Genomic DNA, 27,902 nt, shown 5'->3' with positions numbered 1-27,902 from the left:
TTTCGTCTAATTAGAGCTCAAAAAGATGAACAGATAAAAACATCCTGCTATCCTCCTCACTCCGTACTCCTAAATCCAGTATCAAGGGACTGAAATCTCCTGTTTCATCCACACATGCTATGGATGCTACGTTCACTCACTCTATGCAGCATAAAGAATCTTTACTCTCCGGTTAGGACGGTGTGTCCGTGTATTACTCAGCTCAGAGTCTGCTTAATGTGACTGATGCACTTCCACCTCTGTTGGCTTACACAGTCAGCCATCAAACACTGTTAACAGAATGCAAGCTTTCACATATGATCTTATTTAATGAGTAAATCCTGTCTGTCTAGGACTTAAAGCATTCTAGGCAAACATTTTCCCATCAACCGTCTCCAACTATAGGATCACAAAGATGAAGAGGGCACGGGCCTGAGCACTGGGAGGAAAAGAGAGGGGAAGAGAAATGGCACAAGGGAAGAAAAAAAATCTCATTTCAGACTCATTAATAATCGCTGAAGTATTTATAAAACTCCCAGGAGGGAAAGTCTGGGAAAATAAGAAACCTAGTAGGTTTTTTTCATGGAAATCAGGCTATTATCATTTATACATACTTGCCTATGACAGGAGTTCAACAAGTCAAATGAATAAAGCATGTATACAAAAGCCTTTGAGTGTGTATGTGCACGTGTTTACATATCTTTGTGGGGACCAAACATTGGATGTTTACTATACTTGTGGGGACCAAAGTGCCCGTCCCCACGACTCTGAAGGCATTTTTGGGACTCAAAATGAGGGTTTAGTGTCAGGGTTACAATTAGGTTATGGTTAGGGTTAGGCATTCATTTTTGATGGTTAGGGTAAGCGGCTAGGGAAAGCATTATGTCAATTAGATGTCCCCACAGAGATATGAAAACCAGCTCTGTGTGTGTGTGTGTGTGCCGAGCACACGTCTGGCGGGTCTTGTGGAATTTCTGATTGCAGTGTTTTGTTTGTGTTTGTGTGTCCTTCTGCTGATGTGGATGTAAATAAATGATTCAAATGTGTGGGCTTGTTTGTTTGCATGCGTGTGATTGTGAGCATGTCTGTCCGTGTCTCCCGGCCAACCATAGCAGTCTCTGTTAGTCTTATCAGTGCCATTATCAACAGGCTTGAAATCGCTCTTTTCCTTTAGCCGTAATGATTCCTTAAGGAGCCTGCTCCTTTCATTTCTTCCACACTGAAAAAGCAGCCACTCAAACGTGACTAAATGTTTAACGCACACATAAGAAAGGCCAACAACTGTGGGAGAATGGCAGAGGGAGAGATAAGCCCTCAGCGTTCAAGATCTGATAGCCTTTTGCGTCAAGCAAACTGTGTGAAGGCACAGCTCACACACCCATGCCAGTATTCAGGACAGGCTGTGGATGCTGCACTTCCTCTGTTATTGTTTCTATATCGCGCCCATTGTACTGTACAATGTATTTGGAGTTCTGCAGCTACAGTATTTTAGTCTGTTTTAGGAAACTTGTCTAACAGTGGAACAATAATCCTCACTCTCATGAATGCAAACAGAGCCGCTGCCAAACCAGAGTCAGTCAAGTGGGCTCTAATCTCCATCAACAGCTCCCATTCATGAGCCGTTCTCTTTACTCAACAGTGGAAGAGTCTTTGTAGTGTTTTTTTAAACTGGAGCAAAACTAAACCGGTCCATTTTTCAACCGGCCAATCAGAGGCAGCCCCCGCCCACCACCGTGGAGCGACGATACTTTAATGCTGATATGAATGAGATGGATCATTAAATTTAGTGCCCCCATGAAAGCAGACACTAAAACAGCTAGTGAAATGTGACAGTCCTAATTATGTTTAATAAATACCAGGATGATTTCACTCAGAACATGTAATCATAAAAAGTATCTGGATGAAGGACAGGATTGGTTACGCCAGCAGAGTTCACCGAGTTTGCACATTTTTAGCCAGTTTTCTGGACTCTCGGCTGATATTTGCTCCTTAGTGGCTCGATCGGGTTTATTTTATCTTTTACTGCAGAAGTTTCTGCGTATGGAAAATGCACCATTAAAAGGCTTTCTGCAGGTCAAATTTAGCCAGGCTCCAAAGTGGCTGACTCTTGCTAAATTGTCACCGGGGGATATTTTCCACCCGTGCCTGCTCCAGCGCCCCCACACGCCCAGCGGTGCAGCCATCCTGTCCAGCCATGTTCTGTCTGCTCTTATCCAGAATCAATAGAACAGAAATAGCACAACTTCCTACAATTCCAGCACCTCAAATGCCCCTGACGTCAACACTTGCTGATGTACAAAATTGCTCCTCTGTGATTCTTATTATATTTGGGCTGGACTGGAGAGAAACTGGCGTTTGAGACTTTATAGGTCTGCAGAGACAGACAGACTGGACCAGACCTGGAACAGAGGAGGCACAAAGTTTCAGACTCACATTAGCTCATTCTTACTGTGCATCATACATGAACACAAAGGATGACCACACGGTTAACGTTGTGTGTTAATGTCAAGCTCATCGATGTTGTGGCCAAACATTAACTCACATGACGGTGCAGGTTTCCCTGCTTGCACAGATATATTAGTACACACGTTTGTATCCATTACATAACCATGGCGACTGTACAGATGATATATGATGATGACATTTTAGTTTTATATAAAACAGAACGATGAAACTGTCCCCAGACCTCCAGGCTGTTTGCGCATAGCTGCACGAGCTCACACTCCCCACGCCCGCCGGGGCTTCCCATGAGCCCGTCACACACGCCGTTCACCCATACTGGTTGACTTTCACTCCCTTCATAATCACAGCTCATCAGCAGTCTCCTCACTGAATCACACAGTAAATCTACTGACCCATGGCTTCAGTTACACAAACTCTAAAACCGCATGCAGCCTTATGGCGAGCGCACCCGAGCACACACCAGGGACACTTTGACCTTTTCAGGCCAAACCCAAAAAATTACTGGCCATTTATCAGACTTGCAGGAGAATTTTTGGATTTTAAATTGCAAATTATTGTTTGGTCAGTGTGACAACACTGCCCCATCCATCCATCAACCTGGGGTCATGGAGGACAACCGCTGCTCCTCAGTATCAAAAGGAGCTAGTCTGAGCATCTGGTTAGGATGCATCTTCGGTGCATCCCTTTGGAAGTTTTCCGGACACGCCCAACTGGGAGGAGACCCTGGGGTAGATCCAGAACCCTGTGGAGCGATTATTTATTTCGTCTGGCGTGGGAATGCCTCAGGCTCCCCCCAGGAGGGGCTGGAACGTGTTGCTGGGGTCAACAACATTTGAGATACACTGTTTATCCTGCTGCCGTCACCACTCAACGTCAGCTGATGGATGCATGGACTCAGAAAAAAACACACATATATATATCAAGTCATTTTGCTTTAAGGGTTTACAAAGGAAGTAAGTTAAAAATTAATTTACTGAAGATGATTGAACTCTAATTCCTGATCTTCAACCTTCATCCCAGCAAGGGACACTCTTCATGTCTCGTACTAATAAGATTCCCTGTTACTCTGTTACTATTACCACCTTTCAATCTGAAGCAGCTATAAGGCACCAAAAAGACTTGTAAGCATTTCTCTTGTGATTTCCTTAAAGTGCGTCGGTCCCCCGACTCCTTTAACAAGGAAAACATTACCCCACCCCCACCTCCAACAGCCTGTGTGTACACAGCTGGGGAGTCCATTTTCTCACCCCGGCCCACCCATCCTCTTCTCCTCCATCGCCCCTCTTTCTCTTGCTCTGATTTCCTACCTTGTCCCACTTCTCATCAGGAAACATGAAGAGTCCATAAGGAAACTTTCCTTTCTTAGTCCTGTGGGGATGTTATGGGGTGGGGGGGTCTTTATGACCAGATGTTGTGCTGCCAAACTCAGCACTGATGGTGTTGTAGTCTCTAAGAAGACAGGAACCAAGACATTTAACAAGGTCGGAAAGTGAAAAAAGAAATACCTGAAAGTGTTTAAAGAATCTGATTAAGTTGACAGGTCGTCCAAAAGAAGCTACACAGGTACACACACACACACACACACACACACACACACACACACACACACACACACACACACACACACACATCTGCAGAAGGATGAAATGATTACAGGCTGAGAAGTTATCCTAGCCAACAGCAGGTGGGAGGAACAAAGACAAAAAGGGGAGTGGATGATGGAGGTCAACAAAAGGTAATGTGACCGAAAATATCTGACGATTCTGTTTTTCTAACAAACTGAACAGAAATGACTGGAAATTAAGAAATCAACCACGGCGATCTTTCTTTGGGACCTTGGGACTTACTTCCCTGCCATCACTCCCCACAGCACACATACCACAGGATACGGTTCAAAGCACAGGACAAACACCCACTGTCTGTCTGAGCTATGAAGTCATCCACCTTAGAAGAGCCTGAGGTCTCACCAGCTCTGCTGATAGGAACAACACTCACAGTCACAACATCAAAGCTTTCCTGGTTTGATATCTTTCCTAACATTAGTGCGTGTGCGTGGGTATGAAAAGGACTGACGAAAGACAGATCACTCCTCCAATCCAAGAGGTCAGGTCGAATATAATACACCAAATACACACAAACCTCTTATTTTCAGTTTTTAGCCATTTCACTCTGTTACAGTGTTAAAGTAGCTGCTGAGAATCAATGCAGGTGTACGCTGCAAACAATATCTTCATTTACCCGCATCATCTCAACAACATCTTTGGGTGTGAAACAAAAATCAGGCACACAGATGATCATATCATACAACATGTACACGTTCAACCACGGTAAGCACGGCGAGTGGAGGGTGTACTGTCTTTGTTCCTCGTGGTTTTCCCACCAAAGTCCGAGCAGGGATTCGTATTTGAAGGCCTCCTCAAAGGAAGAGAATCAGTTCACACAGTATAAACACAGCAATAAGGATGAGCGCTCACCTCTCTCGCACTGCGGGCCAGTGAAACCGTAGACACAGGCACATCTGTTGGGCCCGATGCAGCGCCCACCGTTCTGGCAGCCATTCTCACACACAGCTATGCGAGACAGAGGACAAAGAGATTCAGTAAGAATTGCAGACTTTGCGCTCTCTTTAATTCTTTCTTTCTTATAGATGTTTGAAATGTCATGACATCATTCTGTGTGGTGTTTGTTAAACAAGCCTCTGTGAGGCGTTTCATTTGCACAGATCAGACTGTAGATTTCTGCAGTAATATAACAGCATTTCCTCATTACAGTATGCTTCCGCTTGTACGCTCAGCAGGTGAAGACAGGAGCAACAGGCCTGTGAGGGCGTCAACTTCAAATGTCCTCGCTTCTGTTCTTATGAGGTTTAAGTGTAAAAGACCGTGACCAAAGTTCTGCAGACAACTTGAAGAATATCAAACATTCTTCTGAACACATGTGGTCTGCGCAGCACACAAGACACTGATGCAAGTTACACATATGTGCATGCACAGCGCACCGCCCCGCACCCAGGTGCGCTGACTCAGCAGTTTTGCACTCACGTTGTCCACAGTGGTTGCCGGTGTACCCTTTTGTACACAAGCAGGAGTCCTCGGCGCAGCTGCCTCCATTCATACACCTGACATTACAGGACTGAACTGTAAGAGAGAGGAAAGGTTTGGCTCAAAAGACACATTAACAGCTCCGTCTGAACATCTGCATTTTAAGTAAATATGGATTTTACACATGTTGGTAGTTTACACATGTTTGGAGGGTTCAGATTAACATACATTGTTCAAAAACACCCCAAGCTACAAATCCGGACCTAATCAAGCAGACTGAGGTTAGGCAATACGTCAAGCCAGCTGAAGGCTACAGCCAGTCAGGAATTTGCTGAAAAGAAAACTGGGGGAAGGGAGCAAAAAGAAGAGCGCACAAGAAGCAAAGAAGAGGAACAAAAGCCAACAGGGTGTGAAGAAGAGTACGGCAGAGAAAGAAAGAAAAAAGAGCCATAAGTGGTGTCTCTGTAAAAACCTTTCAGGCTGTCAGACTGCTTCCCCGGGTTGAGAGGGTCAATTTGACGATCTCAAACACACAGGAGCAGCTTCCTTAAGAGCAGCTAATTGGCGTTCCCAGCAGACAGGCAGCTTCTGCTGAGCCAGCTTTTGACTGAACGTAGCAAAGCAGAGACACCGACGTGCAGAGAACTTGACCGTCTTCATTGGGCCTCAAAAGTTGATTTTATTGTCCTTTAGTCCTCCTTTCCCTATAAACTCTGTGCCTTTCATGCTCTTCTGTTTTTATCTTAATCTTAAGTTCAACATTAATTTCCTCTCTCCTCCCTCCATCTGTCTGTGTGCGCGTCTGTCTCTCTTTAACATTTCTGGCATGCAGCGCTCTGCAGCAGAGGGGAAATGACTGAGCTTCCCCGTAGCTGACTTTGTCTAATGAGACTTTCTGAGTTTGCACACTTGCCAACAGGAGGTATTTCAGCCACTATAATCCACCCACTTATTTTGACTGTACCCAAACACACTAACTATGCCTTGTGTGAATCATAATGAAGGAATACGCTCTGAGGTAGCTTTTCATTTTGATCGCAGATTTCTGCCTTACTGGAAACTTGCGCAGCACCAAGTTTTAGTGTACATGAGTCAAAGCACAATGGCATGAATCCTTGGATCTGGATCCTGTGCAGTTTTGGAAAATGTAAGGCAGAGGTATTTTTCACAGGAATGGTTTACAAAGCTTTCATTTGTTCCATAGATTGAATGCATCTAGAAGTCGGGAAGGAGTCCCAGTTAGCTTTCTCACGTGCACCTCTTGGCAGGCTCCATGCACAGATTTGGCAGAAGCTCATTCTGTCTGGACTGTTCCTCATAGCAACACATGGTGATAAATTAAAGCAAATAGTTTGGGACTCTGGAGGAGCCTGCGCTTACAGGTCAGTGTACTAGTGGGCTGCCTCTGGCTTTCAACTTTCTTCTTGTTCACTCCTTTAGGGAGTCGGGTACGGCTTTGCTCCCAGCTTTCAACCTCACCCTCCTTCAAGATAGAAGATTACAGCAACTGTCTGTAAGGCCAGCAATAGAAGCAGTCGTGTGAATCATAAATAGTGACTGCAGTCAGTGATTACAATTTTCCCCACCATGGAACAAACTGTGAAGAAAACCCCCTAAACTCAGGGCTCCCCAGAAAAACATGTTTTTAAATAGGTCCAGGAAGAGTAGGGAAAGACTTTGGCTAGCAGCAAGAAACGCTGTAGTGATGCTCTCTGTCTGCTTATCATCCCCTGTTCCTCAGGAGGATAAGAGGCTGCTGACTGAAGAGAGAGACACTGGAGGTAAGCTTTCATGTCACGAGCTTTCTCTTTTACAGGAGCTCATCTGGAGGAGCAGGAGGAGGAGAAGGGATGAGGAGAGGAACGACTACATTTGGACACAGAAGAAGATGATCTCATTGGCCCACTCTCCTCATGACACTCCATCTCCTGCAGGTGGAAAGAGATGGTCTGCCCCAATGACCCGTGCATGGGAAGCTGCACGTGCAGAGCAACATGATTGGGAGTCTCTGCGTGTGTGTGTGTGTGTGTGTGTGTGTGTGTGTGTGTGTGTGTGTGTGTGTGTGTGTGTGTGTGTGTGTGTGTGTGTGTGTGTGTCATCCAAAGAAGCAGGGGTGCAGGGCTATGGCAGCACAATGCGCTTCTGTGTTCTGGTAGTATCGTCGGTAAGCTGCTCACATGTGGGTGGTTTTTACGAGAATCTGAGAAACACAGGAAGTCGAAGCTCGCGTGTGAGTGTGTGTTGGAGCTGAGCGGGAGTGTGATGGAAAACTGAGGTGCTTTATAGCTGTGTTTTGTCCTGATTTACACACACCCCAGAGACCTGTGACAAGTCCCCGTGATGTAGTGAAAACGAAGGTTGCACAAGATGCTCTCAAAGCAGCTCCAACTCCAAAGGAGTCGTTGAGTTCCAGGAAAATAACCCTCCCCAACTGTTGTTTAGTTCTGTACCTCGCTCAAGTCATCAATCAATTTTGGGCTAATTAGAACAACTCTTTTGTTTTATTTGCACTTTTAAACTTTACACCAAACAGCACAGAGACTCACTTCTGTGCAAGATAAAACTACAGCGCTTGGTTTCAAAGCCTGCACTCCTTTCCTTTCATGGAATATGATGTTGGTTTCAAGCCTGAATGAGCGTGCTGGTTCTTTACCACAGAGGTTACAATGGTGACCAGTGACTCTGCCTGCATTAGCAGATAAGCTGTACAGCATCGTAAATCACTGTCTTTGGAGGCTTTTTCTGTTTTGTGGGTGAGTGCTGAGTCAAACTGTCATCCTCAGTTTAAAACAAAAACAAAGCCTTTTTTCATTTCCCATGAAACACACTCAAACATATCCTGCATGTATGATAGAATAACTACAGGATAATTTACTCAATAAGTCTTGGTTGTACATTACAAAGTCCCTAAATCTGCGTGTGTGGGTTCCAGCTTTACTTCTTATTAAAGACAGCACACACTGGTTGCAACACCAGCGCCACAATCTGGAGCTGTTACAGTTTTTCTCAGTTGCTTTGGCACAACTCCTGAGACCCAGTTGAGCTGTTTGAAATCCTTCGAATCGGCGCAGAACGTGCCTCCTCGTAGAGCAGTAAGGACGTGTGGCACACACACACACACACACACACACACACACACACACACACACACACACACACACACACACACACACACACACACACACACACACACAGACCTGTGGTGAAGGGAAAGACAGGCTGTCCCTGTTTTGCTTTTTTTTCCTCTCTTCTTGTTATTTGGTATTTTAAGTTCTTTTACTGTGTAATTTGTACCTTTGTACAGCACTTTGACCAACACTACTGTTGTAATTAAATGTACTATATTAATAAAATAAACATAAACAAAATCGTGTAAACTTTTAATTGTTCCTGTTAATAGTTTAGGGGCAGCGTGGTGGTTAGCGCTTGTTGCAAGCACCTTTGGGAGGACCATTCTGTGGGACGTTTCCATCTTCTCCCCTCGTGCTTTCCGGGTTCCTCCCAAAGGCCAAGGACATGCAGTTAGTGGGGTTAGGTTAACTCGTGGTTCTGGTTGTCTGTCTCTCTGTGTTACCCCTGAAACAGACAGGTGAGAGGGCGTACCCCACCGGTCGCCCTGTGGCAGCTGGTATAGGCTGCTCTTTCTCTAAGAAAACCCTGCACTCTTGACATCAGCATCGAAAAAATGAGCCACTTTTGCTAATATATGGTCGCCATTTATCCTCATAAAAATCATCTGTCAGAGCAGGCTTTCAGTGTCAGTAAAAGTAATTATGCTGTTAGGAAATCCTCTAAAATCATTCAGAGAAAATATCTAAATATTTGGGTTACCTATGTTTACACAGTGTCAAAGGAATTTGTCATTTTAGTGGCTCTGACTTATTCATTGAAGCAAAAACTTGATTTTAATAAATGAATTCATGGTTTGGGGCGAGCTTCAGGTTTTTGTAAGTATGCAGTGTTTTGCAGGAGCTGCGAACTTCAACAAAGCTGAGAGAAGTGAGCCAGAACAGCTGAGAAAAACTGTAATGCTGGTTAAAGCACACCAGTCAGCTGAGAGCGATGCAGTTTAAAGGTCAGATAAAGACCAGTGACTGTAGTGGCTCTTTAAACGAGCCATGTAAACATAATCATGTAAACATGACCCATGTCTGAATGAGACTTGATAAAATCCGCCTCTCTCCATTCACAGAGCTCCATAAAGCTCCGAGCCAGATGCCAATGGATGCCTGTCTCAGAGACAGCTGTTTCTCAGCATCAGCGCATCTCTGCTAACCATTCTGTAATTACGGTTATTGCAAGACGAGGTTTTAAAGACAATCCCAGCACAGCTGCTCTGCCCGAACTCTCAGTCGGCTGCTAACAAGGGCGACTTGTCTGGAAGTGACACATATTTTCTGGTCATCGATAAATGTGACTCATTTATTCGACTGTCCTGCTTTCACACACATTCAACATTCCTTCTTCTGGACATGTGTACGTTTCCCAAATCCTGCCAGGCCTTGTTTCCTGGCAAACACGAGATTCCAGGAAAAGTCATTTAAAAAATATCCCGGCCATCTGTGTGGACGCAGCAGTCATCACAGACACGTGGGTCACGTGAAGAAAGTCACAAATGTGCTGCTAATTTATGTAAACCTCTGCGTTCCACAGGCAAGACGTGAAACATAAAAACGCTATCTATAACTCTGGAAACCAGGGTGCTAGAAGTAGGCCGTATAATTAAGGCGGAGGAAACTGGCATTTGAAAATGGAATTCCATAGAGCTGCAATTTGTTTCCAACTGCACTGAATTATCCTGTTAGATGATGGACTCTGGCCAAAAGCTGAATTTGAGAGTTTGCACATTTGGGAAGATCCACACAGAGAGTGTAGATGAGCCCTGTGAGACTGCTGGGGTTAAAAAGCGTTTTAAACTGCAGAATTTGCTCAACAAATCAAGCCTTACAACCGACTATGGACAGAGCTACAATACCAGAGCGGGTCTTTCTTTGACTGGGTCACCAACTGGAAGGTTTTCACTCAATCTCGTCCTTAGAGGAACAGCGACCCAACAGGTCACATGAATATGGTTCTTTTAGTCGTTACGAAAAATCACCTGTCAACAAACATTTTATAAACAAAGCCAGTTTCTTCCAGCTGAGAGCTTCTGGAAAATAATTCCTGCCTTCATTTCACGCAGGCCTGATTCCTGCCACAGCCTTTATTTTGGAATCACACAGGCTCTGCTTTCTCGTCTGCTCGCTCAGAAAGCAGCAGTTCAACCACTGACTGTGAAAGGAGGATCCACTGTGGACAGAGAGCGACACACTTACACTTACAGCCGGTTTATAATCACAAATGATTCATGACTGTGGGCTGTGGGGCAAAGCTGGAGAGAATGCACAGAGGAACAACAAGAACATGCAAACTCATACCAGTTGATTCAAACCTCTGTGTACGCTGTTCTTTATCAGTCGTTCCTTTTCTTTTAAGTCTCGTATGGAAGAGAAGGTGGAGGAAAGGTTTGGGAACCCCTGAGTTTGCAGGATTGTAACTTCATGTTTGAGATCAGTTCCTGATACATTCGTTTCAGAAGAGCAGAAATTACAAACTAACATGAGCCCCACCCTCGATCGCTTTGGTATCTGATGGGGCTTTACTTCATCTTCGGTCATAAAGTTGTTTGACCTTTGACCCTGATTACTGCAGCCACAGAGGCCAGCGGATGTTCTTGCACAGTCACCGTTTTAGCACCTTTTCCATCAACCAATCACTGAGCTGTAAAGTTGTCAGTAAACTGGTCACGTGGTTTCGCAGCAGTTTGGATTCCGGTGGGTGAACCCAGCCTGGGGAGTGTGACAGGAAGTTTGGTCCAAGCTCTCACACTAATCTATCACTTCACTTCCATGTCCCTAAGGAGCATGACGCCATAGCCAAAGCACAGATTTTACTGCACATCTGTGCGTGTTCTGCCCAACAGGTCAAAGGCACTTTTTCCTCACCCCGCCCTCCGGCCTTCTCCTAACGGCCATCGTTACTTATGGCGGGAAGAGATCCAGTTTTACAGCTCTGAGCCAAATGATGATCACCGTGTGTGAGACACATTTTTCTGTCTGTTTGGATTTAGGTTCGAGTGTATCTGTCTCGCTGTGTACCGTTAAGCGTGTGTGTGTGTGTGTGTGTGTGTGTGTGTGTGTGTGTGTGTGTGTGTGTGTGTGTTAGTGGGCTTGGTGGAATGTGAGTATGTGTAAAGGGTCTGGCAGGGCCAGGCGTGACTGATGAGCTGACTTTGGCCTACTAAAGCACTGAAGCTGAACGCACTGCATGCTACTTAACACACACTGACACAACTTTCTTGCTCCCACAGTGGTGCTTAACAACAATGTTTGCAGTGTGTCTTGCACATATTAACCTTATACTGAATAGCCGCACACTGTGCAGTAATCTCATAAAGACAAACATGATTTCACACACTCTGTATGTGAAGTACAACACTTTGCTCCAAACACACATCCTGAGTGGTCTGTAACTAAGCCCAGCAGACTCAGCCGGGCAGCCAGACTCTCCACTTTAATCCTGACAAACCCAGTGACCTGAACGCTGCGTCTCAGGCTCCATACACTGCTATTACACTGGCCTGAGTGTTACTCTGGCTTCTATAAGAGTAAGGTAGGATAGAGACTTGGAACTGAAGCTTTTCTGTGTTAAAGAAAACATTTCACAGCTTTGAACAGTAGAGTGAAGTAAGGCCTGAAACCATTCAGAGGACTAAAGCAAATACAACATCTCTGCACTTTCCATTATAACAGTGACAGCTGATTATTTTGCTTGTGCTAGTAAGAAAACATTTAAGTGGACGTCATGCTCTCAAGCAAAAGGCTTGAATTTGAAGAAAACGAAACCACCTCATGTTTAGGACTTGATACAAAATACATATGATTCTTACATGATGTCATTTTACCAATTTACATGAATTTGGTACCCGACTATTTGCAGGAACAGCTAAGGGTTTTCTGCTTCTGTTTTCTCGTGTTTATGCTAAGCTAAGATGCTGCTGGCTACGTCCTGCTTAGATATTCTGTGTACTGAGTGTTGAGAGGTTTTAATCTTTGAGCTCTTGGGCAAAGAGAGAAAGTGACTTTGTTTGATTTACTTAATCTACTGCTGCCTAATACAAATGTCTAATCAGCCAATCACATGGCAGCAACTCAGTTTCTTTAAGTATGCAGACATGGTCATGATGATGCTGAAGTTCAGAATGAGCATCAGAAAAGGGAAGAAAGTTGATTAAAGTGACTTTGAGTGTGTCATGTTTGTTGGTGCCACACTGGCTGGGCTGAGTATTTCAGAAACTACTGGGATTTTCCACACAGTCATCTCTACGGTTTACCAAGAATGGTCTGAAAACAAGGAACATCCGTGAGTCGCAGAACTCTGGGAAATGCTGTGTTGATGCCAGAGGACAGAGAAGAATGACCAGCCTGTTTCGAGCTGATAGGAAGGTAACGCTGGACAGGGCGTCACTCCTGTCAGCTAAGAACAGGACACTGAGGCTACAAATTAGCTCACGCTCACCAAAGCTGGACACAGGACATTAAACAAAGGTTACCTGGTCTCAATCTCTGCTTCGGCATTATAGTTACAGTTATGATAATCATCATAACTGTGCAGAAACATCACAGGTGTAGCGATGTCGAGCAAAAGAAACAATCATTGTCCGTAAACTCTCAAAAAGATGATCTGCTACTTTAAATGTGTGTGTGTGTGTGTGTGTGTGTGTGTGTGTGTGTGTGTGTGTGTGTGTGTGTGTGTGTGTGTGTGTAAATACTGACCTCCTGCTCCACAGTTCGGGGACAGCTGGCCATTCGAGCAGGTACACATGTTGGGTCTGGAACAGAAGCCATCACCACAAGAATTCCTGCAAATCGCTGCAGAGTGAAAAGAACAAGACAGAGCGGAAAGGAAAGGAGAGTAGATCTAATGTCTTCAACCATACATAATCCCATAAACCAAATCGTGCTATGCCTATTTGATATCTTCTCCGCTGAGTTTTGCGATGTGGGGAACTTACGAACAATGCACTGGTTTCCTCCCGGCAGAGTCTTCCAGCCTGGACAGCAGTATGAATGGAAGCGAGAGCCGCACACATTGGGTCTGATAGAGAAGAGAACAAACAAACACACTACTTACTACTGCCAGCATACTTCAGTACATCATTAAACAAACACACACATATCAGCTCATTTCTGAGGAGCCCAGAACCTGCTCGGTCTCTGCTTTCAGAAAAAACAAACTTTGATATGAAAGCATTGTAAAGTGATGGATCGAGGTATTCTCAGGCTTGGTAGGAGGGAAGGAAATGCAACAGGCCTTCAGCACAGCGTTTTGTCTTCCTTCAATGCTCACTTCTAAGCTTGGACAGACAGGATGTGTAGAGTCCTCCTTTCTCTCAAAGCTCGGCTGCCCTGATTTCTGGCAAAGATCCTGCTGGTAGTCGGCTCTGATCCTTGGTGGTAGAGAGCAACTTTGACCCTGTCTGACAGATGTAACACTCATCACAGCTCATGGGCCGCTTGTCTGGCCTTAAAGGTTAGCCACAGAGTTTTCCTCTGAGGAAATGGCTAAACCACATCTAGAACTGACTGGGTCTGCTCACACACTCAAACACACACATAAACATGCCGTCAGGACTGAGGTCTGTTTTACAAGCTAATGAGAGGAGCTCTACAATCTCAGTCATCCGTGAATAAAAACACCTCTTTGTATATTTAAAGAAGGAGGAACTGTGCAAACGGGCATCGGTCGTCAAAGACTCGTGCAAGCGTGAGACACTCAGGTCAGTGTCAGTCAGGATTCCAGCTGTGTGGCTAAACTAACGGTATCCTCGGTGACCTTCCAGAGCGTATAATGACGAGTGTTTGCGGTCATCCAAGTTGGTCATTTGCTGATGGCATGACTAAGTAGCGACGGACCGCAGTGTGGTGAGTTGGGATAAAGCCTGATCCAGATGCTCATAGTAAAATAATTTGCCACAGGGATCACATCCCGTTAGCCGGGACACTTTTGCACCCCCAGGATTGAATTTATTGTGTTGTGAAAACAGAAACTTTTTTTTAGTAAAACTAGATTACTCAAAGTTTTTTTTAACACCAAACATGAAGCAGTAAAAACCAGACTCATAAAATAAGTTGGCAGAGCTGAGATGTTCTGAGATCTGGTCCTTAAGTGGCTGCTGGATACTACATTTCCCACGATGCAGCTCAACACAGTCTTTTATTAGAACTTATTGGCCCAGTCAGTGTCTTTTTAATCCCAGTTTTCCAGAGCTAACAGAAATATCTTTGCCCCGTTTCTTTATAAGAACATCAGCTCAAAGGCAGAAATGTCGAATTAAGAAATGCTAAATGGACTCAGGTCACCCAGCACGCTACACTACTCTCACTTTACATAACATACACGTTCATATTTATAACTATAACACACTCACACACACCAACAGTGTTGGCTGTGATGCATTACAAAGTAACGAGATACTGTAACCACATTACCTGTTTCAATAACTTAATAACGTGACGCATCATTGCACTAAATTCACTGCTTACTTTACAGTTACTGTATGTCGTTACTTGTGTTAGAGAGGTGCTGCAGTTACCTGGGCACCAGGTGGATAGAAAGACAAAAATCAAACAAACGTGCTTTTTCGTTCACGTGCGTTTGTTACAGTTGGCTTATTTCAGTTTCTGTGGCAGAGGTCCATCCATACGGGTCTCGAGGGTGGAAATATGGACGTTATTTTTATTTTTATAGCAAAAACTGACAACGGCGCAATGGTAGAGTGCAAACTGCATCAGGCACAGAAACATCCGCAATATGCTGCTAACACAGCTTAAGCTCTTTGTAAGTATCTGCACAAACAGCATGCTAACACAGGGCTAGCCAAAGACACAGAGTGACGTTAAAGCTGGGTGGTGGTCTGGGTTTCGGATCAGTTTCACTTCATGAGACGATGCTAACGCCCTCCTATGCAGTAGGAACAGAAGCCGTTCGCATAGCTTAGCATTAAGACTCAAAATGAATAAAGCTGCTAGTTTTTCTTGGTCTACAGCTCATCTACAACTGTGCAAAAATTGTTGCCCAAATGTTTAAATGTTACAATTTTCCGATGTGCCCGACTGTTTTTTTTATGAGAACAGCTGAAAACCACCGGAGAAAGATTTTAGATAGTTTTTAAAACATTTTATGGGGAAGCTAGTTGATTTTAGTGAATTTTTAAAAAAAAAAATAAGACAAACCAGTAACAGTCAGGTTGATGTATTTGTAGTTCCAATCCACTGCAACACAACAGTGCAGCTTTTTCTTGATTAATCCCAAATAAAACTGGAATTTAAGGCGTTGACGCTGATGAACTTAAGTTGCTCCTGTGTGCTCACCCCGCCTCACTGGGCAGCATCTGCAATAATCCTAGTTTTTTACCAGGAAGATGACAGCTGGAGTTTGAGTCTCTGATATATGGAGAACAGAGCACACCTCCAACCACATTCCCAGATGGCACTGGGGGACAACAGGACAGAAAAACAGGTGGGCAGGCAGACGAGAGATATTTATGAAGGTAGAATGAATGGTCAGACAAAGAAAGAAGACAAACACGTAAAAGAAAAACGGGGAAAATTCTTTAAGGGTGTTTGCAGAAACCAAATTGTGACCTTTGGCTTTGGAGAGAAAGCGTGAAAAGAGCGAAAGGAATGGTGACTAGGAAGAGGAAAGAGTGGTTGGTGGGAAAGGAACAGGAGATCAGTGGGAGGGAAAGCAAACAAGTTTATGTTGAGAGGAGGGGGAAACAGGAGAAGGAATGGGAGCGGAAAACCGAGATATGAAAACGAAGCAAAGAGCAGCGTGAGCTGGACGAGGCCAGACCCTGAGTGGGGGTTGGATTTCTGCAAACACACAAACCAAAGTTCAGAAATGGATACGGCAAGAATCTAAATTCCAACGCCTAACGAGCGCTCGTGAGCAAAATTATTTCCTGATCCATTCCTTCACGCAGCACTGACGATTTTCCGCTGACCTGAGGGATGTCAATATACAACGAATTACAAGGGTGTGACCCCGAGGTCAGAAGCTCTGGTTTGTTTTCTTTCCTCTTTCTTTCACCTCTTTCCTCTGGGTCAGCGCCTTGTCTCCCGTTGCACAGAGGAGGCTTTACAGGGTGAACCAAAAGCAAATTGAAAAACTGCCATAAAAAGGAGTTTAGGCCCCAGGGGGTTCCCCCCAATATTGAAATGTCCTACTGTTCTCACAGCTAAAACTACAACAGATGAACTCTTCTGTGGCCATTTTGCTGCCTTTGAAGCTAACCCCCGGCCCGTCGATCGCTCATTAACCGCCATTAATAATGACAAAAGGGAAATAGCTGCCACCTCATCCAAAGGAAAGTGAAGAATGAAGGCAAAGTTACAGGGAAGTGGCCCAAAAACCTGCTATGCTGAGAAAATTAGTCACCCTAATCTGCGTTGGCCAGTGCAGAGCAGCCGGACTCATGACGACGGGCTGACTCATAAAAACACCGACTGAAAGTTCACGGTGTCTTTGCCCACGTACGCTTGTGATTTTACTGGTCACAGGTCCGACGCCTTAAGTCCTCGAACAGCCCGGGCCTGTTTCTCTACAAACGAGTCAATGAGTCTGACTCGTGTTGAGAAATGTTGAGAAAACGAGCTGCAGACAGATACGAAGCTGACGGTGATCGATCAGTTACAAACTTTTTATAAGTAGCTGAAAAAAAATAATGTGCAGCAGACAAAGGAGGAAACCTCTGGCTCTCGCCCAGCTCATTCGAATGACACGCTGGCTTTAAGCCCTTAAATAATGTGCAAAATTATTCAACGTTTGATGCTTTGAAAGCAGCTGAAGAAAGCCGTGAAGTTTAAAACAGCGGTGCTCAACCCCCGGGGCATGGACCGGTACCGGTCTGCGAGTCATTTGGAACTGGGCCGCGAGAGTTGAGGCTCGGGTGTTAAATTCATGGTTTTCAGGGTTTTTATCGGTTTTTCTCGTAACTCGGTTTCCCTGAGTCTTTTCCCGTGTGTTATGAATAAATCTTCTTTTTTTGGTACCGGTACTGGTTTTATTTTGTTGTATTTATCCGCAACACCTTAAAGGCCGGTCTGTGAAAATATTGTTGGACATAAACCGGTCCGTGGTGCAAAAAAAGGGTTGGGGACCGCTGGTTTAAAACACAGGACAGAAACTGTGAGAAACAAGTGAGAAAATTAAAAACTGAAGAACAGACTGGAATAAAAAAATGGAAGGACGGGAGAACTCTGAACTAGCTAAACGCTGACCAATATTTTTCAAAGTATCTTTAATTTCCCAGATATGAGATTTCTGAAACAGACCTGACCTCAGCAGCACAGTCTTCATAAAGTCACAGCATTAAGGTTTGATAATGGACTGAAGTGACGGGAACAGGAACTACAGTAAATCTGTACGTCTTATCAGGCGTCAGCAATCTCCCATCAGTCAGACGGACTGAAGGGAGATAAAGTTTTACAGCACAGTAACTTTCTGTGATTTGTGGTTTTGTAGGCCCAGAGCGAGCGTTTGTTCTTATTCTTTTTATATAAAAAAGTGATTCTTTTTTCTGTGGGCAGAGATTATTCATGGGATGAAAAGTGCTTCTTGTGAAGAAACATTGTGACTAATTGAACAAAGGTAATTGTAAAACAAATACAGCTGTCTACACAAATGTGTTTTTTTGTCTGTGAATTTGTTACAAAGTGTTCGACGCCGTGCGTACATATCAGAAGAAGGAAGGAAACCTGTGGCTAAGTCTTTTCACGCAGTCTGACATTAAGCAGGAGCCACTTTAATCGCAGACCACACGCCAATCAGCTGTCCCAGATAATCCTGTCAGCTCACTCGCAGCGAGCATAAAATCCCAAAATGGAACCGAATGTGCAGAAGAGAGAAAGGGAAACTCTATAGCTATATTTTTTAAGAGGGGCTTTCTTTCCTGTGCTCTGAAAGCACTCACACTCCTGTAGGTCTGAGGTGAAACCGTTTTTCCTTTTGATATCCAAAATCGTTCTTTTATTCTGTTTCAAATCAGGCACATGCCAAGGCAGTCTGTAAATAGAGGACCCCATCCAGGCCATCAGGGTGGTATTGACATTATCCTGGAAAGCACCGGAGTAACTAAATGTAATTCTCTGGTTTGAGGCCGACTGTCTGCCAGTTTGCCAGCATCTGAGGCGCCTCATCTCAGCCGGGTGAGGAGCTGCCAAGCAGGGCTAAGTTAAAGGTGGTCATCTGTGAAAAAAATCATGTAGCAAGACTTTCAGCCCCAACATACGAGCAGTCTTATTAAACGATAAAGAAATGATACAGTTATTTGAGCTGGCTGGTGTCGCACTTTCCTTCTTCTGCCAACCAGGTAGTCAATCACAGATTTAAGTAAAGCAGGTCAGACGGTGGTTTGCCGTGGGACACGGAGCCAGCCAGCTCTGATTCGATCCCGCCTTCACATAAAGCGGTGCCAGGGTGCGGTGTGCTGCGGGAGCCCATAAATCAGTCAGTCAACATCAAACCCAGCACTGCCAGAGACAGAGAGGGGATCTGGAGCTGTAGCCAGCAAATAAACACTGCACCTCAGCCCAAGGCCAACGTAATGACCATCATTAGGCCAACATCCCTGCATCACCCACACAGAGAATCTGTGAACGCCTTACCGAGTTACTGACAGCCTGCTGTGATTAGTACAACTCTCACATGAATACAGACCCAGTGTGAATGAATTGCCATGAAACTCAACAAACATTGAGCTCGTTCTACACAAAGCCCAACAGCCAAAACTCGTCACAAATGAGATTTCTTCATTTTCGAGGCTTCCGTCCAGACCTGCTCAGAGGCTCATGTGCAGATGACTAATTTTACCCGATGTCAGATGAGCCGCCGTCGCTTTGGGCCAACGACCCCCAAAGTGTAACTGAAACTAGATTCGACACTTGGGCTCGTGAGCTCTGGCCAGAGCACTGCAATACACGGGAGGCACCTTAAAAGCTTCAGAATCATTTCAGTGACAGTTACCAGGCACACCGAGGCACACAAAGTAATCCAATCAAAATAATCAGGAACCATGTCCAGCGTTTTGTTAAACAACTCTGGTTTCTAGTACTCGCCATGGCCCCAAGCCCAGCGTGCGAGCGGACCTTTTTTAGCCTAAACACGCCCCGAGTTTCAAAGCAAAGATGCTGTGAGTTTACTTCAGCGCAACTATCGCTGCATGAGCATTTTATTCCTAACACTGTGGGGTTTCAAAAGCTCAGCAATGTAATGGAAAAAGTCTGCAGGCTTTTGTTACTTGTTCTCATGAAACCGCACTATTTGATGGAAATAGTGTGCTATTGTGCAAGGGTCTCTCTCTCCCCTGGCCTGTCACACTAACTGTGAATGTGAATTATTGTTAAGCGCTGATCACATGTCCGTGCTTATATTTGTGTCAGGCAGGATAACTCGTAGGATTGGTAAAGGGGTAGTGCACTTTGGTATATCTCCTTTAAATATGTCATGGAAAAACATGTGAGCCAGTCTGAGCGACAGGGCAGACCAAGCTATTGGCGGTACAGCGCTGGACATGTTGTGAGAGAAAACAGCGGCTCTGTGACGCTGCCCCGCTCTTCTAAAAAGCCTCAACTCCAAACCTCCAGCTATGCGCTCGTAGTTTTCCTCGGTTGTCTTTCATTCCAGCCCCACGTTACTCCTTCAGCTGCTCCGTCACCTACAACGGTGAAACAAATGCCCTTTTCATACCCCCCCGTGGCTGATACGAATACCTCATTTCCTGTGACTTGGCACCGGGGGAACCGTAAGCTGGGACAGATGGGAGACTGATTGGAATAAATGATGCAGACACTGAAGCTGGCGGTGAGGTGAAATATACAGTGAAAACTGTCTGATGCACTGACACGTATGTTCCACGCCCTGATTCATGGTGTTTAGGTAACAAAGTGAAAGAGACGTGAAACAGAAGAGAGAGCTGAGCGTCTGCAGCTGCTGAGATGTGATGTTTCTGGATGTTCCCCCCACACAGACAAATAAACAGCACTTTAAAGACATTCGTAGGTTCAAATGTAAAATGCTTTGGTGTTTTTGGTGTTGAGGCCAAAGAGACCTTCTGTATTTGCTCTGTCAAACTGTGTCTTTGGCATTTTTCAAATACTCAACTAAAGAAATGGGAACAAATATGTGTTTGTCTGGTTGCACAACACACGATTTTTAATGAGCTGTCTTGTGCTTGAAGACACAACACAGGCTCATCCCTTAAGTTAGATGCCTTTTTATGCATGAATGATTTAAAGGTCAGCGTAAAGTAGTTTAACAATGAAAAAGACATTCCTCAGAAAATTCCTCTGAAAATCAGCCAATGCCCAAAGAAAAACTTTGAAAGACAAAGCCTGAAGAACTTTGACTCCTGGGAAGGAAAGTATAAAGAAATGAGGAGTGCTTGATATTATTGCACAGTACTGCGCCTCCCAGCTCACATGAATTTCTCTGTTAAATACTTCAGCTTAAACACGGAGGCCTATAATCTCCTTACATTCCTGAATAACTTTGTATAGCTTAGGCAGGACACTTTGGGGTATTTGGGTCATGGCTTGTATAGAAAGCTGTGTGCTCGTATGTTTCACAAAATACAGGAGATTTTATTCTGGCGAGTGGTCTATTAATGTCAAATGTCCTGTTTTTGACAAAACGACGCTGTAGTATTCAGCAGCATAATCTGGTATAAGGCGAGCTTGGCCTGAGCCCAGAAAGCAGCAGCTCAAATACAGCTGCCAGGAAAGCAGAGAAGGAAAATACATTCATGGGTTTAATCCTTGTTCAGATACAGAGACAAATGTTGCTACATTAACTTTGGGTTCATTTCAGCCTGCAGTGCGATGTGACTGTATTATGTTTGATGCTTATTTGTGATTGGCCATTGACAGTAAAACACACAGATTCTCACCCTCTCAATGTGTCTTGGCCGCGGCGTCGAACCCGCTGCACCTCCCTCTGGTCCACGGTGCCGGTGAAGCGGCTAGCTTGGTATGGGCCATTCCCAGTTTGACTGCAAGCCACATGAACCGCCCCAAGCCACATCACCACCCATCCCAGCAGAACCTGAGTCAGCTTCCCAGATCCCATCGGTCGGCTATACCTCCAACTGAGTCCCTCCTGTGCTAATGCTCACTCCGTGACTCTTCACTTTATGGACCCAGACTGAGCAGCAGGACCTGGACCTGGATCCAGACCAAATCACGGTGTGCACTCCACAGTAAGGGCTAGACAGAGGAAGAAAGGATATTAAAGTTAAGAGACAAGTAAAACACAGACGCTGGTCTAACAGGAAACACCTTTCCCATCAGATTTACTCTGCAGGCCTCTCAGACGGGCCCATTTCACCAGCATGACCTGTGTTCATTTGAATAAACTAGATGTTTTTAACACTGCTAATTACAGAAAAGTTCATCTTAACTATGTTTCACATCAGCTCTATGACTCTATCACATCATCAGTGTTTTAGTTCAATTCAATGTTATTTATATAGCGCCAAATCACAATAACAGCTGGCTCAAGGTGCGTTATATTGTAAGGTAAAGACCCCCACGAACAATCATGAGCAACAACCTGACAACAGCAGGAAGGAAAACCTCCCTTTAAACAGGAAGCCAGCTTGGGGGTGGTTGTTTTGGTTAAACATTGATTCTCCAAGTGACAGATATTACATTTATCCATCCTTTATCAATTATTTTTGGCTATTATAACTGTTTTATTTACAGTGTTAAAAAGTTGAACTACTTCAATGTTTCAAGAAGCTAGCAGTTTCAATTATTTTACATTTTAGCTGTTTTATCTGTTCCTCCGCTAATATTCAACATTTAGTTTCCACTCAAATGGTTTGAACTTTCAGACGACATCTCACAATTTGCCCTCACAGTGCTGCTGGTACAAGCTTCCCTGTCTGGGTCTTCTGAGAGCACCAAAGTTACATCCAAAGGGGGTGCACACCAAGGAAGACAGTAGATTTATGCTTCTATGATAAAACCTGTGAACAGGTGTGAACAGTGGCACTGACACCTGTGCGTCATCTGTAGTTACACTTCGGGGGAAGGTGCATGTCGGGTTACACTGTAGGTTTGTGGCTGCTGGGCATGACGATGGTGTAGAGCTACTGTTAATCTTAGTGCAGTGTATTAACAGCCTCACACTTACACTCGGACAAAAGCAGAACCTTGCAAAGCTTTGGATGAGCAGAGTTGAACAACGCCACTTCAACTCTGCTTGATATCTGAATTTCATACACTCTTAATTTGTAATGTTGTAACAATAAACTATTTTATCTTATTGATGATTATAACTTTGCTAGTTAATTGAGTTTATATATGCTTAAAGCTCCACATCTACCCTCTGGAGTGTAATGAGCAGATGAAATAAACGATGCCTGAGTTAAATCGCCCATCATAGATTTCCCACCACTGTGAAGAGAACACGATATACTCTGATGCGAAACACTTTGCATTTGATTTTCTTCTTTTTTTTCTTTGTGATGCTGGGCGGTTACAGTAAGACAATAGAAAACATATGATTTGAGGACACGCAAGGAAAGACTTAAATTCTGACTTCTAGCAATCTGTTTTCAGTATGCTGCACTTCAAAGCCTTCTCGTAACAAGTTTATCACTCAGCAGACACCGAAAACTGCAAAAAGTGGGAAAGAGGTCATAAACTGATTAGAGAAACATGCTGTGTGTCAAACAAAACAGCGCTGTTCAGTGTTGTTGACTGACATTAAAAAGAATAATCAAGATTTTACTCATTTAAATTAAAACAAAGTGAAGGAAGAGGTTATTTTTGCCCTGGACCATGAAGAAACTTTTACACTGCTGTCTCTTAAGGGATAGTGTGTCATTTACACATATTATCTTTAACTTTAGCTAAGCTTTATTGTTGAAAACATAAATCTAACATCTACATCTACTGGCCCAAATGGGTGCCTTCAAACCAGAGGGAGCTAGAGAGCAAGACTAAAGGCATGCTGGTAGAAAAGCACAGGAAGGGTTAAATAGTCGTGTACAGTATCAGATAATCGGTCGGGTCAAAATGCCACTTTCACAACCAGAAAGAAAACCGATCATTAACAAAGAACAATTAGCTATTTATTCAGTCATACAGTGTTCATCAAGTGATTTATGGAGCCTTGGTTTCTGAATGTAACTGTGCAGCTCAGTCCTAAGGACGTTAGGCTAAATTCAAGCCATGACAGCCATGAGGTTCATTCTTTACCTCCTTACAGACTTTAACAGGGAACTCTGGGCCCCCAGTGATATACAACCTCAGCAAACCCAGTGTCCAACCGCATCACATATCTGGGCTGGACACGGAATACAGGAGAAATATGGCCCCACATCCTTGTGACTCACATTCATTTTAATGGAAGAGGAGAGATGGATGAGCCGTGAACTCAGTCAAGTATGCAGAGCTCAGACACGGGGAGAGGTAGCTGGCAAAACCCGGCAGGAAGAGATGGATGTTGAGGAAAAAAGAAATGTGAATATATTTGTCCACTATTATACTATAATTCACATTTTTCCGTTTTTTTAAGACAAACACAAAAAATGGAGCGCGTCCAAACATGTATCTGGCACAACTTTTACGCGATGTCCTTTTTTAAAATCATCCATAGGATCGTTTTTTGTTCTGAACACTGATTTAAATAAAAATCCCTCGAAAACCAAAATGTTGCGCTCCTTGCAGCTGAGTATGGAGGCGGGATCAGAGCCGAACAAAAGAAATGCATGATCAATCACCGAGAGCGAGCTCTGCCGAGCACTACTCCAAGTGTGCTGTCAACATAAAGCAGGTAAAGCATCCGTCATGATTATCATTTAATCGTCGGACGGCTGGTGCAAAACATGCCCTTTAACGCGGCACAAAATGAGCCTATTTGCTTAGAGATAAAAATCACACCAAGCACAGTTTACACTCTTTTCCACCTAAACAGTTAATAATTACGTGGGATGCAATACCACACTTACATTTAAGCCTGCTGTTAATTCACTACAGAGAAGCACAGATAATTTGGAGCAGGCTGTGCACAAGTATGTCTGCTTCAGTCCCCAACTCTTAAAAAGTGCAAACCAGCCATTCAAGACATCTGCTGCAAGCTGACCAAAAAAAGCACATAAGAGTTTCCACGATAGTGAAGCGCTGAAAAGAGATCTGGATGCCACCACGACTTTATGAATGGAGAAAAAACGCAACATCAACTCCTACTAGTTGAAACACAACAGACGGAAAAATAGGTGAGTGCGCTTTTCATTCCGCTATACTCTCCAAGAAACTTAAGACCACACTAAAACTCAAACAAGGCGAGCAATGCATTATCTGCAAAACGTGACGAACCCATTTTAGCACCAAAAAGCCGCTTAGAGGGAAAAGTGCAGCATCCGTTAGCATTCTTAGATTTTTCCATCTACCTTTGTGCATCTTCAGATGGCAGCCATGCATATAAAGAGATAATCTCCGTGAAAAAACGGGCTACTGAAAGAATGGTCAGAGCCATTGATAAGCAAATTTTATTGTTGTCAAGAGGTTACTATTACCTTGCAGCAGTTGGAGTGCCTTGGCGTCGAGGAGCCCCGTCGGAATTTGAGACAGGATATGTGCCCCCGAATGGAATATTGAACTATAGCCTTGTGAGAAAAGGAGAAAAGTTAGGGAATTGCCCTGTTTGGGAGAGGGGAGGGGACACAGAGTGAGGCAGACACTGAGCGAGAGGGGGGTAGTAACGGACTGCAGGACAAACCCACATTCCTCAAGACTCCTAGAGTTGTTATAACAGGGGCCAAGCAGCTAAACCTCCACACTGTGGCTGACATAGCTCCACTATCATCACCGAGCACAAAACTCCCCTTCAGGCTAAACCAAGTGATGAGATAAGAGTCCCTCAAAGGAAATGATCTTGGACGCAGAACGAATCAGAACATCAGGCAGTGGAGACAGAGGCAAAGCTGCCAAATGGTTTCTAATGATGTTATGGTTCGTGATCAGAGCTTAAAATACTGAGATTAGGTCGTTGTAGATATAAAGTTTAAAAAAATCCAACAGCCTCACACGTGGCTCTGATCACAGACAATTAATTTTTCATTTACAGCTAAGTATAAAGCAAGTGTTTCAAGTGTACACTTGCTGTTCAAACAGATTTATCTATTTACTGCCCGAGCCTGCCGCTGACTGTGACTGACACATCCTGGTGCTTTATTGCCACAAGTGTTGGTCGGAAGTTGGCATTCATGGTTGGTTATATTGGTTAGGACAGCTGAGGAGGTCTCAGAGCTTAACTGGTTGAGGGCAGTTCTACAAAGGAGACTTTTTTTAAACAAATGTAGATTCAGCTTGGCTTAAACACAGCAGTCAGTTACATTTTCATAGCTAATTCACTGCTAAGGGGGAAAGGTGGGATTGCAGTTGCATGTCAGTGAGCTCAGGGCCAGTGTCCGACCAATTTGCCTGCATGTGTAAAGAGGATAAAGGAAGCGAGGTGTACTTGAGTTAAAAAGAAAAAATCTGAACTTCTTTTGGTTCCTCGAAAACATTTCTCCTCTTGGATGAGCGGAGAAACGTCGTCACGAACCAGCTGCCTTCTTCTTAAGCAGCTGAGACGACGTGTCCCAGATGACTGAGAACCAACTTTCAAGCAACTTTTAAACTGTTGTCACGTTTGACGTGTGGATAAAAACATTGACAGTGAAGAGTTATTGCTTTCATGGTGCATTACGGCTGGACTGTGAGTCATCTGAATATCCTAATCCTGACCCTAGATTGGAGCACTATCAGAGTTAAAAGAACCACCGGTGTGGTTTAATGGAACCACTAATGTTTCTGAAAACTCGGTGTCTAAGTGCTCCTTTGCCACGTGACCAGCACCATTAAGCCCTCCAATGACCTCAAACTCTTTGGAGGAGAACAAGCCGATTGGGTATTTACAGGGGACATTTTGTCTCCTGTTTGTTCGCACACTGGTTTGGTATGGGTCATAAATAGTATTTTTACACAACACCTGGTACCTGGAAATCCTTTTTATTTCCCTAAACATCCTCCGCTTGAAGACTGACAAAGGAGCTTTGTGGTAACATCTTCGGCCCGTTTTCGAGGAGAACATTAACAAAGCTGGATAATTACAACCATGTGTGTGATCCTTTTTTGTCTCTGCAGGACATGGCATGATCTAAATTTGCCAAACTGAATGCTGGCGCTGAGGATTTCCGGAGAAGAGATGATGTAAAACCACTTGTGATTATCACGGGATGTATTTAAATTTTATTGTTACTTATTTCCACATTGTGTTCTCTGATAAACTTTGTGTGCTCTTGGCACCAAACGCCTGACACAACAATGAAAGTATTAAGCCATATTCCCATTAAAGCATTGCCGTTTTCTCTCCTTGGAGGCTGAAATAGACACGCAAACTTCCACATAGTTGCTTCATGCTGTTGGACATGGCAGTGTGTTTTAGTTGGGAACATGCAGCATGCTGTGGGACCAGCTTTTGACATGCGGCAGAGTTACCCGGGATGATTTGCAGTGTGCTGCAGGAGCTCTCGGGGAGTCTCACAGGCTCACACTGACACAATGAAAGACTGGGACGACTAGAAACAAAGACCCTCAAGGAGCATTAAGCTCATTGTGTGTGTGTGTGTGTGTGTGTGTGTGTGTGTGTGTGTGTGTCCTTTCTGTCTCCGCCCTCTCCCTCCACCCTCTAAACAGGACCACATTTTGCCGAGCATTGATCTGGCTATAGTGAAAACACACCACTGTCTGGAGTGCATTGTACTTTTGGAGCCCAGGGACATACTTTTACTGCCCCCCCCCCTCTGCACTCGCTCTCTGTCACTTTCCACACATACATTTGTATACACATGTGTAAACACGCCCTCGCACAGGCCTACCATATGTCGACCAAAGGTAAAAATGCACGGCTTGAGGAGCAGTCGAATGGAATGACCAACGAATGGTGTGCACTGATTTTTCCAGTCGAGGTCGTTAGAGAGGACGATGTTCAGCTCAACACGTGCGAACTACAAGATAAGAAGGTAAAAGAAGCTTTCAGGTTCATTATTACTCCATGAAAAATGGTCCCTGTGAGACTCGCGGCCAGCGTTGTGGTGACTACTTGGGGTCACGCTGACAATAGAAAGCCATTTGTTTCACACGGACCAGACTGCATCATCCGTCTGGCTCCGAACGAACAGGAACGTGGGAGATCGGCCGCTGGTGTAGAGTCGAGCTCGGGGTTCCTCTTGTAGCTGACACGATATGAGAGATGACAAGCCAGTACAGAAACCAGATGATGTTTGGATTGTCCTCACATGAACATCCCTCTGCACACGACACGCAC

The 27,902-nt window shown here is 44.4% G+C and overlaps 1 protein-coding gene and 1 long non-coding RNA gene across 4 annotated transcripts in view; one reads left to right on the top strand and one right to left on the bottom strand.

Moving 5' to 3' along the window:
- fbn2b (fibrillin 2b) overlaps positions 1 to 21,683 on the bottom strand; it is a 62,401-nt gene extending 40,718 nt beyond the window's left edge. The window contains exons 1-5 of one of the 3 annotated variants that reach the window (XM_025903032.1): positions 21,472 to 21,683; positions 13,537 to 13,619; positions 13,298 to 13,393; positions 5,484 to 5,579; positions 4,917 to 5,012 (exon numbers count right to left, since the gene is read on the bottom strand). In XM_025903032.1, coding sequence (XP_025758817.1) covers positions 4,917 to 5,012; positions 5,484 to 5,579; positions 13,298 to 13,393; positions 13,537 to 13,619; positions 21,472 to 21,650 — 550 coding nt within the window. In that variant the 5' untranslated portion in view covers positions 21,651 to 21,683. Of the gene's footprint in view, positions 1 to 4,916; positions 5,013 to 5,483; positions 5,580 to 13,297; positions 13,394 to 13,536; positions 13,620 to 13,871; positions 13,963 to 15,757; positions 15,946 to 21,471 lie in introns of those variants that run through there. The other 2 variants (XM_019351879.2, XM_025903033.1) reach the window with 2 other exon arrangements.
- LOC112843847 (uncharacterized) lies at positions 15,097 to 20,794 on the top strand. The gene is made up of 3 exons (XR_003216375.1): positions 15,097 to 15,362; positions 15,942 to 16,043; positions 20,463 to 20,794. It is a non-coding gene; the product is annotated as an uncharacterized LOC112843847 (long non-coding RNA).
- Positions 21,684 to 27,902: the final 6,219 nt, after the last annotated feature.

Source organism: Oreochromis niloticus, linkage group LG23 (assembly GCF_001858045.2).
Source record: "Oreochromis niloticus isolate F11D_XX linkage group LG23, O_niloticus_UMD_NMBU, whole genome shotgun sequence".
Classification (NCBI taxonomy): Eukaryota; Metazoa; Chordata; class Actinopteri; order Cichliformes; family Cichlidae; genus Oreochromis; species Oreochromis niloticus.
The sequence above is the reverse complement of the archived record's forward strand: the minus strand, read 5'-3'. Positions and strand labels throughout refer to the sequence as shown.